Here is a 17,920-nt window from a genome sequence, read left to right on the forward strand (position 1 = left end):
TTAAAGTGTAAAAATCTTGGAAAACTTTACTGTATCGCCACCCATCCATCTACTGTGATTGTTTTTCGGGGATGGGTCATGAAGGACTGTGGGAGGAAGCCAGAGCAACATCAAAGCCAGAAAATTCTCGCTGTGAGGTGACGTGCAAAAATATCAATATAAGTTATTTGTTGCCCTTTTTGGGAGATCTATAAGCGCGCAACCACTAATCATAGTAGATGGTGACACCAAAACCACCACTGCAAAGGGCAGGTTGTCAAAACAGAGGCGCAATGAAATACTGAGAAGACGATGGAAAAAAAAAAATCCCTCGGTGCATCGCAAAAATATCACTTGGCCGGTTCAAAATGTCCTCTCTAAGATAGAGCCCCTGTGTATGCGCAAGTGTATCCGTGTCCATTTGCGAGCGTGCGCCCAACAGATATGGCGCTCGGAATCAAAGACAGCGTTGCACTCAAAGGTTATTGATAAGCATTTGAGTGGAGGGCGTCCATTCATGACTCCCCTGGGAAGATAAGAATTATGTACTCTACCTGAGGGCAGATGAGAGAACGACAGAAGAAGAGCGAGGGGGGTCAAGGCGGAAGACGCCAGGGGAGGGTAGGGCAAAAAAAAAAAGAAATTTAGCAAGGGAGCAAAATATTTACACGGCCACAATTTGGCAAGGACAAGAGGTGGAGCATCGCAAAGATGCGCAGGAAGAGCAGTGCTGCTCCTGGACACCAGGGAGGTCTTGTCTTGTATGTGTATTGGTGTTGGGAGGAAGTGTGTTCAAGCACGTATGCTGCCCCTAATCAATTATGCATTTATTAATAGAAGGCCTGAGAAGACAGAATTTCAAACAGCCGAACGGTGCCGCAGCTTAGTTAAACAGCTGAATGGTGCAGCTTAGTTAAAGCCTAATTTCTTTTTTAGCAGCGCTCCAGCCTCTCTGCCATGAATGCCAATCAGCGTTTAAACCCCACCTCTCCTGGCTATAACCTCCGCCGCCCCCCCACACTCCCCTCCCCCTGCTGTTCTGAAGAATTCTCATCAGAGCCTCGCCTTTGAAATGTACCAGAACCACCACATCAAACAAAGCCATTCTGCACACAAACACACCCACGCGAGCACACATGCAAACACACACATTGCTTGCCAATCAAGGCACACACGTCACAGTATTTGTCCCAGAGCCTTTTTGTGCGTCCCCCCCCCCCCACCACCACCACCACCACCGCTGACCTTGGTGCTGAAATCCCTTTCAAAGCACACCTTCATGGACACGATCGCCATATTAACCTGCCCTCCTGATACCGCTTTCTTCCCAACGCTACAGATGAGCTTTAACCCCCTGAAGAGTTGTGTTATTTCACACAATGCATCCCCGTTTCAAAATATTCTGTCTGGCTACTGTGGGTAATCGTCTTCCATCTGTTCCAAATGATCCTCAGTGGAGCTGCACTACGATGGGACATGTGGCAAAAAAAATAAAAAATAAAATAAAAAACTTTAGTTCTCTGAAGTTTTGGGCTATCCAGGGAAATGATATGTCCCAGGACGTTATGGCCGGGCTTCTAAATATAGAAATATCGTGTTGTTTGGAGAGCAACCAAAATGTTCCGGAAAAATACCGTCAAGTTCAAACCGTCATCATGTTACATCACGCAAGACGTCAGCAAATCCTGTGACTGTGTTTTGCGTTTTCTTTTTCGTCATTCCACCACAGAATGTTTCCGGGGGGGTTTAACCAAAAACGAAACTCACTGTGCAGTACATTTTTAGCAACACAATTCATTTCATATCTGTTAATACCACTTATTAAGTGCCACTAGGTGACAGTATTGTTCTGCAACCCACTGATCCCTCTCCATTCATATAGTGGATATAAAAAGTCTACACACCCATGTTCGAACACCAGGTTTTTGTGATATCAAAGATGGGACGAAGACAAATAATTTCAAAGCATTTCATACTAATAATTTCACCTACAGCTTGAACAGCTCAATTGAAAAAATGTGGGGTGAAAATAAACGAGTGAGCCCAACTTATCACCAAAAGAACATCCTAGCTACGTTGAAGCACGGCTTTTAGCTTTTAAGCTATTTCGTTTCTGTGGGCACTGGTGAACGGAATTATGAACAGTTCAAAATAGCAGTCAGTGTTAGCACAAAGCTTCTGCATGAAAAGCCTACTAAAACAGTTGCACTTGAAATGGTAGCAGACGTGTTCAGAGTCCCATTTAATTTTTTTTCATTAAATGTGGCTGGTTAATTATGAGTTACATGACAAAGAGCACACATGTGCAACTCCATTATTGTAATTGTCTAATTTTACTTCCCGTTTTCGAAAAGATAAACAGTAATTCATTTGGGTTGTAAAAGTTGACTGATGATTAATTGTGGAAAAGATTCTGAAATGAGTCATGTTGGTCCATTTTCTATTATACTACAAAAAAAACAAAAGCATTGAACAGACTCTGAAGACCGTCTATTATATCCGTCAGGTGTCTTCCAAGGGTAAGCAATTTTAGTTCATTTTAATTTCATCTGGCTGTGTTTACAGCGCTCGACATACTTGGATGACGGTTATGTTCAACTGTTAGTTAAAAATTGCCTGTAAAGTCATAAATATGTCATCATAGTGACAGTTTGAGCCTAGAACAAATTAATTCACTTTACATTATTTCCTATGGGAAATTAGTTTTGACAATCTGGAAGTCAACGAGCATCACGGAACGCTTGCCGTTAGACTTTACATGCAGTATAATATAAAGTACATTAATAATTTAATAGTGTTATTTTAGTCCAACACGCGAGTCAAAAAAAAAGGACCACTCTAGGATGCTAAAAGAGGAGCTAATGGCGTATTAAGTCACATGCTTGCCAAAAAGTGTTGACCAAAGTGAAACATAGCTCCGGCAACTGATCAAATGCTGTGATTTACACGAAAATCACACACAAGTCAGGCCTGCGACTAATGAATATTTTACCTCATAAAACTGCCATCTCCATATTTAACGCAGAAACAAGCCAATGCCCTTGTGAGAAGGCTGTCAGTTAATTATAAAACTCTCCTCAGTAAAGAGAGATGCTCCAAACGCAACTCTTAACGCTTCCCCCCTCTGATATTAGGATGCGTCAGGGGAAATTTTTATGCCCCACTCCCCCCCTCCACCCCCGCACCCCATCCTGAACACACACACGCGCACACACACACTCTGTCTCTCTTTTCGGGATAAAATTAATGTGACATAGAGAAAGAAAGGCTCATTGCGCAGCAGCTAGAGGGATGGGAGGGAGGGCAGGAGGGCAGAGAGAAGAAAGGCGGGGGGGGACGCTGCATGGGATGAGTTAGGGTGTAGGGGGAAGGATGGATGCAGGGAAGAGAGAAAGGGGAAGATGAGGGGGAGAGGGGGGAGTGGAGAGCTAGGCGTGCATGCTAATTTTATCATTCTGCTGATAAACTTTTCCTCCGGTAATCCTCCAACTGGGACTACGGAACAGATAGGAGACAGGGATAGCAAGCCTCGACTCCCGATGAAGAGCCAACCAGCCATCCGTTTGCTCAAGCGCTTATCCTCATTAGGGCTGCAGGTGAGCTGGAGCCTGAGAGCCGAGGTACGCCTTGGATCGGTCGCCGGACAATCGCAATGCGTAAGAGACAGACGATCACTCGTACTCACATTGACAAAGACAATTTAGAGAAGGGATGGGCAAATGGCGGCTCATGGGCCGCGAGTGGCACACACGCACACTCTGAGGGGCACTCGATTAATTCAAAGAACAAAATGTTTTGTTTTGTTAGGGAAATTTAGACATATTTCCACCACTACAGCGGCCTCCGAATACTCGCATACGACCAGTTAAGAGATATATTTGGTCAATATTCTTCAAATGAAATTTTGTTTTGTATGCGTTTTATTTTTTGGGGGGGAGGGAGAGAACCTTCAATATTCATTGAAAATAACGCATAATGGAGGTTTATCAGCATTTTCGGACACTTTGTTTTTAAGTCCCGCCCCCAAACACATACACACACAAACACATACAAGATGCATGGTCCTTTGTGCCCCCCAGTAGTACTGAAGAAAAGTAGTGCTCTCATTTAAGATGCCCATCCTTGATTTAAACTCTTTGGTTCATCTAACATGCATGTTGTTGAAATATGGGAAGAAACTGGAGTGCATGCAAATTCCACACGGAAGAACTGGAAACCAGATTCAAACTGCCAACCTCAGAGCTATGGGGCATTTGCACGAACCACTAATCCACCATGCTGCTTTCATATTAAATTATTATTCCGTTTCAGCGGTAGAGAAACTATGGCCAGTGAGCAAAAAACAAACAAAATAAAAAAACTCTGAGGAACTGGAAGCCATAACATGCAACAATAAATTTTTGTTTGATTTTTTTTCTCTCTCTCAAAACAATGAATATCAAATGACCCCTGGTAGAAGAATTGTTCCCCACCCCCATTCTATCCTATTCCTATTCGTGTCTCAGCAGCATGCGTAGGCGTGTGTGTGTGAATGTGTGTGTGTGTGTGTGTGTGTGTTTGATAGCCATCAATAACCCAACCATGTCTGACTGCTTGTCCTTACATCTGTTCAGCTTCCCAAGCCTGCCCACCACTGATAATGCGCATGTGCCCAAATGTCCAATATCACCTTTTATCAATAACTAATCAAAATGATCACTGCGCATGTCGCCCCGCTGTCACACACATTCTCAAGCATGCAACGACCCGAGACTACTCAGCATGCCTCAGTGCTGACTTGAAGCAGGCCCGTTGAGGATTACAGATACATAATGCCATGTGTACAGATTAGGTTTGACAATAAACTACTAATAGCTGAAATGAGCCTTGCCTTTACAGTGACTTTCTATGGGAGTGCGCACTTTAATGTGTGTGTGTGTCTGTGTGTGTGAGCGCTAATACGGTACTGGCATGCATGAATAAACATGATGTGTTACAGTGCTGAATTATCATGATGTCTCAGCAGTGAAACATGGAGACAGAGTGTATGTTTGGCGTGCGTGTGTGTGTGTGTACGTGTGTGTGTGTGTGTGTGTGAGATGTGTTACAGAGCAAGACCTCAGTTCCTGCATCACATCATTCTGCCAGAAAGCTTTTATACTTGCGCCCAGAGTTAGCCTGCCTGTGCTATACACAAACGTAAGCACGGCACTTAAATGAACACAAAAACACGCACACACACACGTTTGTTTGTGTGTCTCTTACTGTTGGCGTCGGTGTCATCACTCTTGGGAGGGGTGTGTCCCGTGTAACCAACTGCAATCCTGACCATTCGCTCTGGATTTCTAATCTTCTTCAGTCCTGCAAAAAGAGAAAAAGACAAAGACATATTTAGAAGAAGCTCTTGGCATTTGTTCCTCCTCTACCCATTCTTCCTCCTTTTAAGCCTACAAATCCAACTCCAACTGATATGAATGTGGGCGGATCCATTTTCTGAGCATCAATTGTACCCTCTGATCGATTAGCCACAGTAGAAACGCTATCTGTGTGTGCGTGCGCGCCCGCGTGCGTGTGTGACTAACTTGTACCCTGCTTTAGTTTCTCCTCACCCTCATCATTTCTGTTTCCCTGACCACTGTTGCTATGATACAAACTAGTCCAACGGGGAGAGGGTCTTCCGAGCTATATGGTGGATGCCGTTCGCATGCCCACGAGTGAGCTCTGCGGATCGGCGCCGCGCACATCTGCCACGGGATGGGCAGAGCGGACGGCTGTCTCCTGCCCTGGCTGCCGTGATTCATTTGGCTTTCATTCAGCTTGGCTGGGGCTCGTAAATTGTAACATCCTCCCTGTATGTAACACTGAGGGGCAGTGGACAAAAGGCTTCCTCGTGCGGTGTGAGGGTGTGTGTGTGTGTGTGTGTGTGTGTGTGTGTGTGTGTGAGAAGCTACAATAAGGACAGGGGGATGGTTTCATATTTATGTGGTACACTGCCTACTGAACTGCCCATGGGCCTTCTGCCTCATCTTTCAGTTCAAGTATTTTCACGCAATGGGACTCTCAACCCGCGACCTTCCTCCTGCCTTTGGCTACTCGCTGCACGCTCGCTTGCACGTGTGCATTTGAGGATGGGAAAAAGGTTTTAAGTGCTCCGTGGCACAAAAGGGCCTTTACAAATATATGACACTGCATGTATGTTGCTAAAAATTGTTCCCCTCCCTTGGAGACATACCTGCCAGTATCGCTCCCTAGTGGAGAGACTCTGTCACTTATCAACCCTGTCCAATTAATAGTTGAATAATAATCCAGTCAACACTTAGGTATGAATATCATTTTGCCCTGTAATCTGAGGTGTGTTTCTCATGCGTGGCATGTTTGTTGGCTTTGAACGAAAGCAATCATTGAACACATTGACATGGGTGGTGGCGGGAGGGGGTGGTGGGGGGTGTACATAAACAAATCAAACGAAACACACTGAATAAAACATAAATTAATGAATCCACGAGACGAGATAGCGATATCGTTGCCGCCTTTTAAATAATGCATGAGCCAATGCATACCAGCCTGGATTAAATGGTGGCTGTGAGTGATAATGACCTCAAGAGTTCAATAGGGGGAGTAAAATTTGAAACAAATAGTACTGCTTGAAACTGGCACAAATACTTTACTACGCATAAACCTCCCTCTCTTTCTCTCTATTTCTCTCTCTCTCTCTCGCCTCCACCTAAATGCAACCAAATAGTCATGTGAAGCTACCAGAACCACACATGGCTATAAACATAAACACGCACACACACACGCGCGCACAAATACACGCGCACACGCACGCCCACTCCACACACGCACACGCGCGCACATGCACGCACACAGACACGACATGGAACACTGAGAGCTCTTGAGTGTTGTATGTGTCAGGAATTTGAAATGCAGCGGTCTATTATACTTTAAGCAGAGACACATAAACACACGCACGCGCGCAGCATCTGAATTCCTTCAGCGTGAACCACTGTCATCCTCTCCTCATCCTTTTCCGCGTTAAATCGCTTCGAAAGCACTCGGCTCGACAGCATCCTAGCACCACCGACAGCACACAGTAACTCTGTCTCGGTTATTTATGCTGTCGCTGCTTCAGCACCAAGCCAGCCTGCCTCCGTGTTTTTGGGACGGACAGCAAGAAAGGGGAAAGCCCGGCTCTTATCTCTTCCCTCGTCGGTCCCCCTGCGTCCCGTCATCGCCTCGTCTGAAGGCTTAATATAGCGACACGGTGCCACCTCAAATTAAAACCGATATTTCTGTCTTACCTTCCGGCTTGTTTTCGGCAGCCATTTCCCCTCCGCCGCGCGCCTCATCCCTCCTCCTCCTCCTCCTCTTCCTCCTCCTCCTCTTCGACTCGACCTAGTGGTGGTGGTAGGAGCGGGGTGGGGAGAGGCGAGGGGGGGTGGGGGGCGCACGCGCGTGCACACTCGGAGAGGACAGCTCAAGGAGGGGGCGGGACCGAGAAGTTTACTCGGCGGGGATGGGCGGGCGAACCTGCCGCGTTCGGTCGTACGATTGGGTCGAGTGGTGATCGACAGCGGGGATCCGCGATGGGAGCACTTCCCGCAGGCCCCGCCCACTGACGTTCACGCGCGCGCCCCTCGCTTCCCCTGCCACCCCTATAACGTCACTTCACCACGTCTGTATTCTAGGACAACCTTGACAGCCTCCTCATCCTCCTCGAGCGCTGCTTCATCGTTTTGTCTCGCGCAAAGAAGCTGCAGTCGCTTTCTCGCCGTTTCAAAGAGCAGTGAAAAAACGGGGTTGAAAGCCACGAGAGAGGAGAGTTTGCAGATGCGCGTGGGCAGGCGGCCGCTGTCATTGGTGCTGAAAGGACAGCTCCACACGCGCCTGCACAGGCCGCGCGCATGCGCATTGGAGGAGCATCCGCCAGCTGGAAACGTGATAAAAAGCAGCAGGAGATTGATCGGTACAAAGTTTCTAAAGACCACACGACTTTCATTGGCTTCTTTAAAAATAGTCTAACGCGGTAAGAATACTCAAACGCTTGTCTTAAAAAAACAGAATTACCCCGTGCACATAAATAAAAGCAAACAATGTACAGCTCTGATGCCACTGTGTTTCTGCCTTGAGTTTGGCATAGACAATTTCGCTCCAGATCATAGTCAGAAGTTTCCATTCACCTTAACCTTGAGAAACAGAGAGCCACGTGGATCTATGATTATACAGTACATAATTCAAGCAGAAATATGACACTGACATTAACACTACTATTACATGTTAACCCACAGAAACTAATTAGTGCTGGTGACAGATTCATGAATTGTTAAATGACACCTTATATTACATTTATTTTGTCTTTATGAAAGTATAATAATTGTGTCACACATAATCAGTTAGTCATGGCGGAGATTCAAAAGGATTCCAATGAAATTACTTTCTCTTTAATCTTGTAGAACTGAATCTGCGCAGTTTTAAAGGATTCAGTGCGCTAATAAAAACGGAGAAGACCCTAGAGCATTACATGAATAAATACATCCCATCAATGGCTTACGCGATATGACACTGACAAGTTGAGCAAGGACCTTCTTAAAAATTGACTAGCCAAAGACACGGAGCAGCCGCATTAATATATTGCTTATATATGGTAATTGGATAATAATAACGATTATGTACTTAGAAAAATCACTCATAATAATCGTTTATTTTTTAGTAGGCCTATTTGCAATCATCTGATTTTGATTAAATGATGACATTTTGAATTACGCCTTTCGGCGAGAGTCAACTGGAATAGGCTCCACAGCTCCCTGCTACCCTGAATAGGAAAATCACTAGAAAATAGATGGACCCATGGATTGAGGGACGGATGGAAGGATTTCATTGTACCACTTCTTTAGTACGGTGAGTATACCTACATTTGGTATTTCTGCAATATAATTTTCACGTTTTATTTGTTCTTCAACTTTGAAATGTGAAGTAAAGTCGTTAAAAGTAATGAGGTAGTAATGAGGTTGTCGACGGTAGTGTTTCCTCACATTGCCTGCAGAGGACGCCAAAAACAGTTTGAACTCCAGATTTTGTCAGCCAATAAGCTTTCGTTTCACTCGAGGTGTGGGCGGAACTTACAGTGAGCTTGAACATGGCTGCGTCCTTAGACGATGATGTCGAGTTCAATAACGAGGATTACTACTCGCTACTCAACGTGAGGAAAGAGGTATGCATGTCGATGTCTTACACCGACCTTGATTTTTTTAGGGTCCGTCACTGTGATCGTTGTGCTTAGGTTGCTCGTGAAGCACTTGGAGCGTCGTCCAGCTAGCGAGGATGTAAGAGGTTAAGACCGGGGTGATGCTGCAAAGACATCAATGAACCTTATTTTTAGCATTTATTCGATCATCTTGATGTCAATCTTAAACCCTATGCATTCGTAGTAAGACAATTAAATGCACGTACTAGTAAGTAGGATGTTACTAGTGAGGCACACGTTGACAACTGCATGCTACTAGTTGGTGCACAAATGTCATGCATATTGTTGGAACGAAGCTGGAGTATCCCGAGAGAAGCAAGGCTGGAGTGATCATGCAAACTTCACACAGCGAGGTTGCAGCTGATATTCGAACACTGAGCTATTGCCTCGCTGTGCTATACACCCCAATTAGGAAAACCCATTAAATCCGACTAAAATGTTCAAATATAATAATGTACTAAATAAAACTTGCATACCTGGTGATCCAGTTAATTTGCCATTCTAGCAGTTGCACCTGCAACCTCGTTTAGTGTTTTCTGAAAACTGAAAAATAGTGCACCAACGAGTCAAAGTGGGCTACAGCGCCCCCTATAGTACCAGTACCAAGCCAGTATTGTTATAGTATTCCCCGTTTTGCAATATTGCAATATTTTGTATGTTCAGTCTCTCAGCTTTATTGTCCTGGATTCCTAAATCCCCAAAGTTAAAACGATGGTTGATTTTGTGTTTGTTTGTATCTGAGAATGTTTTTTTGATTTAATGTACTTTGAGTTTGGCCTTGTTTGTTTCCTTGTGATCCCAGGCGACTCTGGAGGAGCTGAAAGCATCGTATCGGAGGCTATGCATGCTCTACCATCCTGACAAACATCGTGACCCTGAGCTGAAAATACAGGCTGAACAGCTTTTCAACCAGGTACACCAAGCTTTTGAAGGTAAGCACATGTAATGAAATATTATTTGATTTGCCTGCTATCTAGCTGTCTGACTCTCTCTCTACCTTTTAATGTATTTCACACCAAGTTGCTTCCCTCTGTTCCCTAAGTGCTAAGTGATTCTCACGCTCGATCGATTTATGACCTCTTTGGGAAGAAAGGTTTGGAAGTAGAGGGTTGGGAGGTAAGTTTTGTATTCCCGCCAATTTTTTTATGTCTTTATCCTCAATACGATGATATGCTTGTCCAGGTGGTGGAACGGAAACGAACACCGGCAGAAATTCGTGAGGAGTATGAACGTCTTCAACGAGAAAGAGAAGAGAGGAAGCTGCAGCAAAGAACAAACCCCAAGGTTCTGTTCGTCGTATTCCTTTCAAATACAAACCCGAAACTAAGATAATGACATTCCGTTTGGAAATGTTTTGGGAAATACAATCAAACAGTTATTTATTCATCAATAGGGCACCATCAGCGTGGGTGTGGATGCGACCGACCTCTTTGACCGTTACGATGAGGACTTTGAGGAGACGCCAGGGGGAGGTTTTCCTCACCTTGAGATCAACAAGATGCACATCTCACAGTCCATTGAGGTAAAACAAAATAGAATGCAAAAATCACACGGCACAATTTAGACACTTGCGTTTTATCGGTTTTCTTTAGGCCCCTTTGACGAACTCTGACACAGCAGTGCTCTCTGGCTCGCTCTCGACACACAATGGCAACGGAGGGGGCAACATCAACATGACTGTTCGGAGGGTTACATCTGCTAAAGGCTGGGGAGAGGTGAGCCATCTTTATTTTGGTCTTCACAATTTTTGTGATATTTTTGTTTGGTGTGTGCTCTGAGATTTCACTCATCTAAAATGCGAGCCTTAGATCAATAAAGGGTGAGGAATGCTGCAATCGTGCAGCCATGATGGATAAATGAATCTTAATTAAGTGCCCACGATTGTTCTGGTTGAGCATCAGGTGTGCAAAAGCCCTCGTTGGAATCAGCGTTATTATTCATCCAACAAATGAATTGTCTTTTTGGCCAATTCATCATGCCTGATGTTTTATTTTTTGCAAGCGAGTCTATCGGGTAGGAGTCCTCAAAACACCCACTCCAAAAATCTGTTCGTTAACATTATTTATGTACGTCTGTTGTTTTTCATTCTATGATAGCATGAATTGCTGAAATAGCTAGATTGAAAAAAAATCGAAACATTTTTACAGTGAAAAATTCTTTGAAATGGGAACAAAAGTGAAATTGCCTAATTTGCCTCATCACCGTTGATGGTTGGGAATCACTATTCTCGACAGATGGACTCTTAATTGCATAGCTCTTTTCCGACGCCATTTTATGCGGGCGGAGCATGGCGTCAAATTTTGATGATCGTTTTGAGGCTCCAATATAATCATTGCTGCTTGCGATCCTAATTATTTTTGTCTCCCTTTTGTAATCCCATATCCATGCAGGTGGAGTTTGGGGCAGGAGACATATTAGGACCTCTTATTGGACTGAAGGTGTTTCGTAATGTCACGCAACGATGGTATGACCCGAGTGTTTAACCTCCTGTTATTCTCTATGATCTATTTATTCCTCTGATCTATTTATTATCCTGATCTATCTGCTCTCTGCCATCCTCTGCACAGTTTCTTGACAGCGCAGTGCGGCTTGCAGTTTTCCCCCCGTGGCTTACGCCCCAGCTGTTCTTTGATGACAGCACGCCACCTGGATCAAAACACGATGGGTTATCTGCAGTGGCGCTGGGGGCCCACCAGTGCCATGACCACGAGCGTGGTGCGCGACACCAAGAGCAGTCACTTCACTCTAGCTGTACAGGTGATCCCAACATTTCTCTGTCCTTGTCAAAGTCAAAGTCAGCTTTATTGTCAATTTCTCCACATGCCAAAGACACACAAAGAAACCGAAATTTCGTTCCCCCCTATCCCACGGTGACAAGACATGGCTCACAACAGACAAACAGTAAACAAGTATAACAAAAGCGTGCTGAATAAATAATGAATAAATAACACAACAATAAATAAATAAATAATTAATTAAGAGGAGCGTAAAAACGCGTACAGCAGACATTCCCGAAAATAGCGCAACAGTGCCGCACGCTACGCAGAAGGGGGTAGCGAGTTCAGGGCCCTAACAGCCTGGAGAAAGAAGCTGTTGGCGAGTCTGGTGGTGCGGGAGCGCAGGCTCCTGTACCTCTTCCCAGAGGGCAGAAGGTCAAACAAGGAGTGAGCCGGGTGACTCACATCTCTGGCAATCGAGGTCGCCTTGCGGGCGAGATGGGAGGTGTAAATGTCCTTCAGGGAGGGAAGCGAAGCACCAATAATCTTACCAGCCGTATTCACTATGCGCTGCAGGGCCTTCAAGTTCTGTTCAGTGCAGTGCTGTTCAGGAAATAAACTCTACCGGCCGCAACTAACTAAATTACTCATAAAAAAAAGAAAAAGTAATTTACTTTGTGAATTGAATTACTGTAATTAATTAAGCTTCCCACAATATTCTAATTTATTGAGATGCACTTGTTTATTTAATGGCTTCATTCATCATTACGGAGACGGAGAGGAACTGCACCGGAAAGGTGTTCATGTTATTACATCCTAAAATTAGAAGGCGCTTTAAAACGTGAATCCAGACTGAGGATTATTAGCTCTCCCTTTTCTATTTTTTTTTGGAGCAGTTTGTTTGTGCTCCCATTAAGATGTAATATTGAAATGGTCTCCCTAGCTTGGCGTTCTGCACTCCTACCTCATGATGAGCTACCAGTACAAGTTCCAAGACGAGGACCAGACCAAAGTCAAAGGTTCAGTCAAGTAAGTGGCATGTGATCTAGTAGTTGAATTGAAAAATATGTATTGATTATGTGGAATTAATTGTTGATGACATGAATGAAGAAGCACATCATGCATGCTTGCCTTGGCTATGGCAAAAGCCCTCCAGGCAATCAATTCCAAGTTCTTGGAAAAAAAATACTCCAATTAATATAATCATCTAATTCATAAAAGAATCTAATCACTTTCACAATGTCATTTCCAGTCTTGATCGTGACTGTCCAATTAATTTAATTTAACAGCTGGACTGATCAGAAATCAGGATTCTTGAATAGTTTAACAATCTAGCACTCGCACTCTGTGTAAGTATCAAAGGGAGATTAAATAATTGCACATATTTCGCGATCAAACATCTTTTTATTCAAAGAAAGAATCGGATATTTCACCGCCCCGACTTTGCTCAAATGATTGATGATCAAATATTTGCTCTCCTGCAAATGTTAATTGTGTGTAATGTTTGATCATATATGATTAGGGCTGGGAGTTGTTCAGCCTCCGCCCACGTTGCTATCGTCAGTAGTGGCCGCATTGACGTCTGCGTCTTTCCTTCTCCAGGACAGGCTGGTTCGGAACGGTGCTGGAATACGGAGCAGAAAGGAAGATCAGTCGCCACAGTGTTCTGTCAGCAACCGTCAGCGTCGGCGTCCCTCAGGGAGTCACGCTGAAGATCAAGTAGTGACCGGCCCAGTGTTTGACGGATCCTTCTTGTATAATGTGGGCCATGTGGGATGATGTCATGGGTGCTTTCTTGCAGGTTGGCGCGTGCCAGTCAGACGTATCTGTTTCCACTCCACTTGACGGACCAGCTGCTGCCCAGTGCTGTGTTCTATGCTACGGTGGGGCCGCTGGTGCTCTACATGGCCGTCCACAAATTTGTCATCATCCCCTACACGCGAGCGCAGAAGGAAGAGTCAGTACATGTTTTATTCAGTTTGCCGGAGTGTTCACTTATTTTGCTTTTTATATCAAGAGATGTTGTCTTTCAAATTCATAGCTACTGCAGTAGGGCAGTGTAAAAGATTACAAGTCAATCCTAAACATGTAAATAATAATCATTTTAAAAAATATTTTTTGCATGACCTTGCATGAATCATATCTTTACATCTCTTTTTGAAGTGATGAATTCTCATTCACGCTACTGTATTGGACACAAGAAATAAAAATACAAAAACAGCCACAAGTAGCTCACAGAAATATCGCAACCATATCCTCGACACTCCCCACATGCAAAAGCGAGCCAAATTAGAATTTGCCACCACGAGCTGAACCTCCGCCGTTACTGAAGTTGTTTTTTTTTTTTGCATCAGAGCGGCAGCTTCAAGATAGTGGATGAACACATTTTATTTCCAATTCACCTTCAAATATATAAAAAATGAAGTCCAAATAGTGACGCAAAATCTCGAGTCTAATGCTTCTTACGAGACGGACAGCCTTACACCGAGATTGCGCATCATTGCAGGAGAGCCACTCCACCGTCACGCCAATTTACTTGTTTACTCGACTTACTAACTGTGGTGTGATGGCACTCCGAAATTGGGATTCAGAGAGTTTTTCAGTTTTCCTTGACGGAGCCGTGACAGCAGTCTCTGCATTTTAATCGGCTGCCTTACCACTTAAGTTGCTCCATTTTTCGCAATCTCTATTTGGCATTGTTATTGCCTCATTTGCTGACAATATTGTGACAGGGTTGGGGGGGAGGGGGCACTATCGAGCCTCCACGGTCAGTCCTACTTAGTATTATGTTCCTGTGCTTCTCAGAGAGTTGGAGCTGCAGAGGAAGAGCTCAGCCACAGACATTGCCAAGAAGAAGCAGGAGGCTGAGTCCGCTGTGAGTCTTGTTCAACTTTTCACATGAAATCATTGATCACCGCTGCTGGGGACTAAACTTCTGCACCTTCTCCTTTTTCAGGTTCTGCTGATGCAGGAGTCTGTGAGGAGGATTATAGAGGCAGAAGAATCCAAGATGGGTAAAACGCAACGTGTGAAAATGACCACTTTGAGTTTGTAGACAGGTTCCAAACTTAATAGGACTCCCAAGGTGTAAATCAGACGCATTTGTCACAGCGGCTGTCAGCCACATGATGTACACTGTAGCTCCAGGACTCAAAACTTCCATCATCCCGTGCTGTGAAGCCAATCTGCATGCCGCAGCGTCTACAGAGGTTAAATGTGTAAATCTGCGTCGGAGCACTTTGCCATAAATCACAACGCCGACCTCAGTGTGCTAATTAATTTGCTGTCACGTTTATGTAGAGGTTGCACATGGTTATTTGAGGAGACACTTGCTCAATGGGTTTGTCCTTCAGATGCTCTTCAAGATGAATACATCTAGAGGCACAAAAGCAAATGACACTTTGAACTGTTGTAGGGCTGATCATCCTGAATGCCTGGTATGGAAAGTTTGTGTCCGACACCAGCCAGAAGAAGGAGAAAGCCAAAGTCATTGATGTGACCATGCCGTTGCAATGCCTGGTCAAGGACTCCAAACTCATCCTCACGGAGACTTCCAAGGTGCGCGTGTGCATTTGGATTTTCTGCCTTTTCGATGCAATGCAAATGAAGTGCTTCCCTCGGCCCAGGCGGGCTTGCCGGGCTTCTACGATCCCTGCGTGGGAGAAGAGAAGGCCCTCAAATTGCTCTACCAGTTCCGAGGAGTCATGCACCAGGTCATCTCCGCAGACAACGAGCCGTTGCGGATACCCAAGCAATGTGAGTTGACCGCAGCTTCCGAGCATTTCGTTTGGCTTCATCTAGCCATTCATCCGGCCAGGCAAAACAATTAGGTGCTCCTCCACTAGGGGGCAGAAAACACAATTAAATCTGTGCATCCACCTGTTGCTATTCATACAACAGAATAATAATTTTGTGTTCATCTTAACATGCCTGCATTTAGCCGGAAGAAAAAATTGCAAGTAGAGATGACATCATCCTTATTTCAGCGGATATAATATTTTATGCGCTGTTTTTGTTGGGTGGCGCTGTGGGATTTTTCAAATGTCAAATATGTGCCTTAGCTCAATGAAGGTTGGGAAAGGCTGGCTTAGTGAATTGACGTGATAAGAACACTTTTGTGTCACACTGCTCTGACGTTTTATCAGACTTTAGCAATCCAAGTCATATCACAGTGAGAGAATATGCCACTTGGTGGTTTTGCTCTCATAGTTAAACAATTCTTTTTTTTTTCTCCAGCTCACAAGATTGAAAGTGAATCCTAGGAGCCACAGAGCACCACAGGGAAATGAAGGAACAAATGCACTTTTTGGACTTTTTTTGTCCAGCCTTTGGTCCTCCTCTGTGGTGGTAATAGTGAATCTTTTATCAAGTTCCTCCACTCCCTTTTTTTCCTACAAAGCGACTCCCAGCTGTGGTGCTAAAGCATCCGCTGGGAGTTTGCAGCGCACGTCTGCTTGACACTTGACAGAGCGGCACAAATATCATCTGTCCACCGAAGAAGGACCGAGTAGCACTCAACAGAAGGGCCCATCATGATGGTGCCATCGGTGATTGGTCAAAGTTTTGCAGGCAGATGTCAAGTTTCATCACCGTGTCAAGTATGCAGTCACGTAAGGAGAAGTGCGTTTCTACCTCTATTGTGGACTTTATTCATCACCCTTTGTCCTTCGGAACATTTATGATGTATTACAGCGTCTAATATACTCGCCATGCAAACTGGATTAAGTCATAGGATGACTCGGACTGAAGGTTACTTTTTGTTAAGGTCACGTCAACATGTTTTACTTCATGTCTGCTCCGCACTTTGGTGTCACTGTGTGTAAATGTGTGAAAAATAGGATATTAGGGAAACGGAAGTGACAGCGTGCTTACGAGGGTGCTGATCTGGCCGTTGTGGGAAATGGTCATCCGCTGTCATTCAAATTCTGTCTTCTACGTTATTAGTTGTGTTAGTCGCAGTAGTTTTTTTCCATTTTGACTGCTACTAACACATAAGCTCTGATGCAAATGTGTCATGTTTATTTTTATTTAACATTTTCATCATGAATTTTGGACAGAAGGATCCAGCTCCTCTGGAATGGATTTTACTTAATTGTTTTAGGATGGAATGTTGGCTGAATCAGCAGAGAGCATATGAGTCATATCTTAATAATTTTCCTTTTTTTTTTTTTATTTAACTTGAATAATTGCACTTTCTCCACATAATGTGCCCCCTTGAGTTTGGAGGTGTTTTCTCAAATGTTATTCTTTCAAACAATTATTTGTGAGGATAGGCATTATAATAGCAATTATAATCAAGACTGTAATAGAAGAAAATACTTAATATTTTTGCACTGAAATGATTGAATGCTGCAAATAATTCTGGTTATAAGTGGAAGTAATTTAGTGCTAACATTTTCAGACAGATGTAGAATTACAATCAAGTACAGATCCTGTTTCTTATATTTAGGAGACCTTATTCAACCAAGGGAAGAAAAAACCTCTTCAAGTAGTTCGACGACACATATTATCACCATATTAAATTACAGACATTATTTTTGCTTTGGAATTGCACGTGTACTTAATATTGTGACCGAGTGAGTTCTTTTGGCAGGTGTTGTGCTCATGTCTGCTGCAGCATCACTTTCAGGTCAGCATAAGAAAAGCATCCGAACTGTTACATTCCAAGCCATTTCTAAAATGTCCCTATGTAGTACAAAATAAATTGTAGTGTTTGCGCTCATCTGTAACTACTACAATAAATTCAATTCAGAAGTAAAGAGTTATCATTTCTGGGGAGCAAGTAAAAAAAATCTAAAAATGGCAAACAGCAACATTCAAGGTTTGCAACTCAAGATGTGACAACTGAAATTTCCTCCATCTCTATAAGCCACCCCGTGAAAAAACACAGGTGAGGTCGCTTCACTTTGACATTGAGCTAAATGTGTGCTGCTCAAAATTAATTAAGTCACTTAAGTCTTGCTTAAAACCTTAAATGATTTTGTCCATCTTGGCCTAGTCC

At 43.9% G+C, this 17,920-nt stretch overlaps 2 protein-coding genes across 3 annotated transcripts in view; one reads left to right on the forward strand and one right to left on the reverse strand.

The window, feature by feature from the left end:
- Positions 1 to 7,323, reverse strand: part of LOC148390376 (calmodulin-binding transcription activator 1-like) — a 50,246-nt gene extending 42,923 nt beyond the window's left edge. For both annotated transcript variants that reach the window (XM_088389433.1, XM_088389432.1), the window contains exons 1-2: positions 7,260 to 7,323; positions 5,224 to 5,319 (exon numbers count right to left, since the gene is read on the reverse strand). In XM_088389433.1, coding sequence (XP_088245559.1) covers positions 5,224 to 5,319; positions 7,260 to 7,284 — 121 coding nt within the window. In that variant the 5' untranslated portion in view covers positions 7,285 to 7,323. The remainder of the gene's footprint in view (positions 1 to 5,223; positions 5,320 to 7,259) is intronic.
- Positions 7,324 to 9,043: 1,720 nt separating this feature from the next.
- On the forward strand, positions 9,044 to 17,678 carry LOC148390377 (dnaJ homolog subfamily C member 11-like). Its single transcript, XM_088389435.1, has 16 exons — positions 9,044 to 9,169; positions 10,005 to 10,134; positions 10,245 to 10,318; positions 10,385 to 10,486; positions 10,596 to 10,724; positions 10,795 to 10,917; positions 11,593 to 11,666; positions 11,770 to 11,959; positions 12,863 to 12,948; positions 13,522 to 13,638; positions 13,721 to 13,876; positions 14,725 to 14,794; positions 14,876 to 14,933; positions 15,335 to 15,477; positions 15,546 to 15,675; positions 16,156 to 17,678. Exons 1-16 carry the CDS (start codon positions 9,095 to 9,097, stop codon positions 16,179 to 16,181), a joined length of 1,683 nt encoding a protein of 560 aa, XP_088245561.1. The 5' UTR covers positions 9,044 to 9,094; the 3' UTR covers positions 16,182 to 17,678.
- The last annotated feature ends 242 nt before the right edge of the window (positions 17,679 to 17,920 follow it).

The sequence above is a fragment of the Syngnathus floridae genome, chromosome 11, assembly GCF_059516105.1.
Source record: "Syngnathus floridae isolate MCC-2025c chromosome 11, RoL_Sflo_1.0, whole genome shotgun sequence".
In the NCBI taxonomy this organism is placed as follows: domain Eukaryota; kingdom Metazoa; phylum Chordata; class Actinopteri; order Syngnathiformes; family Syngnathidae; genus Syngnathus; species Syngnathus floridae.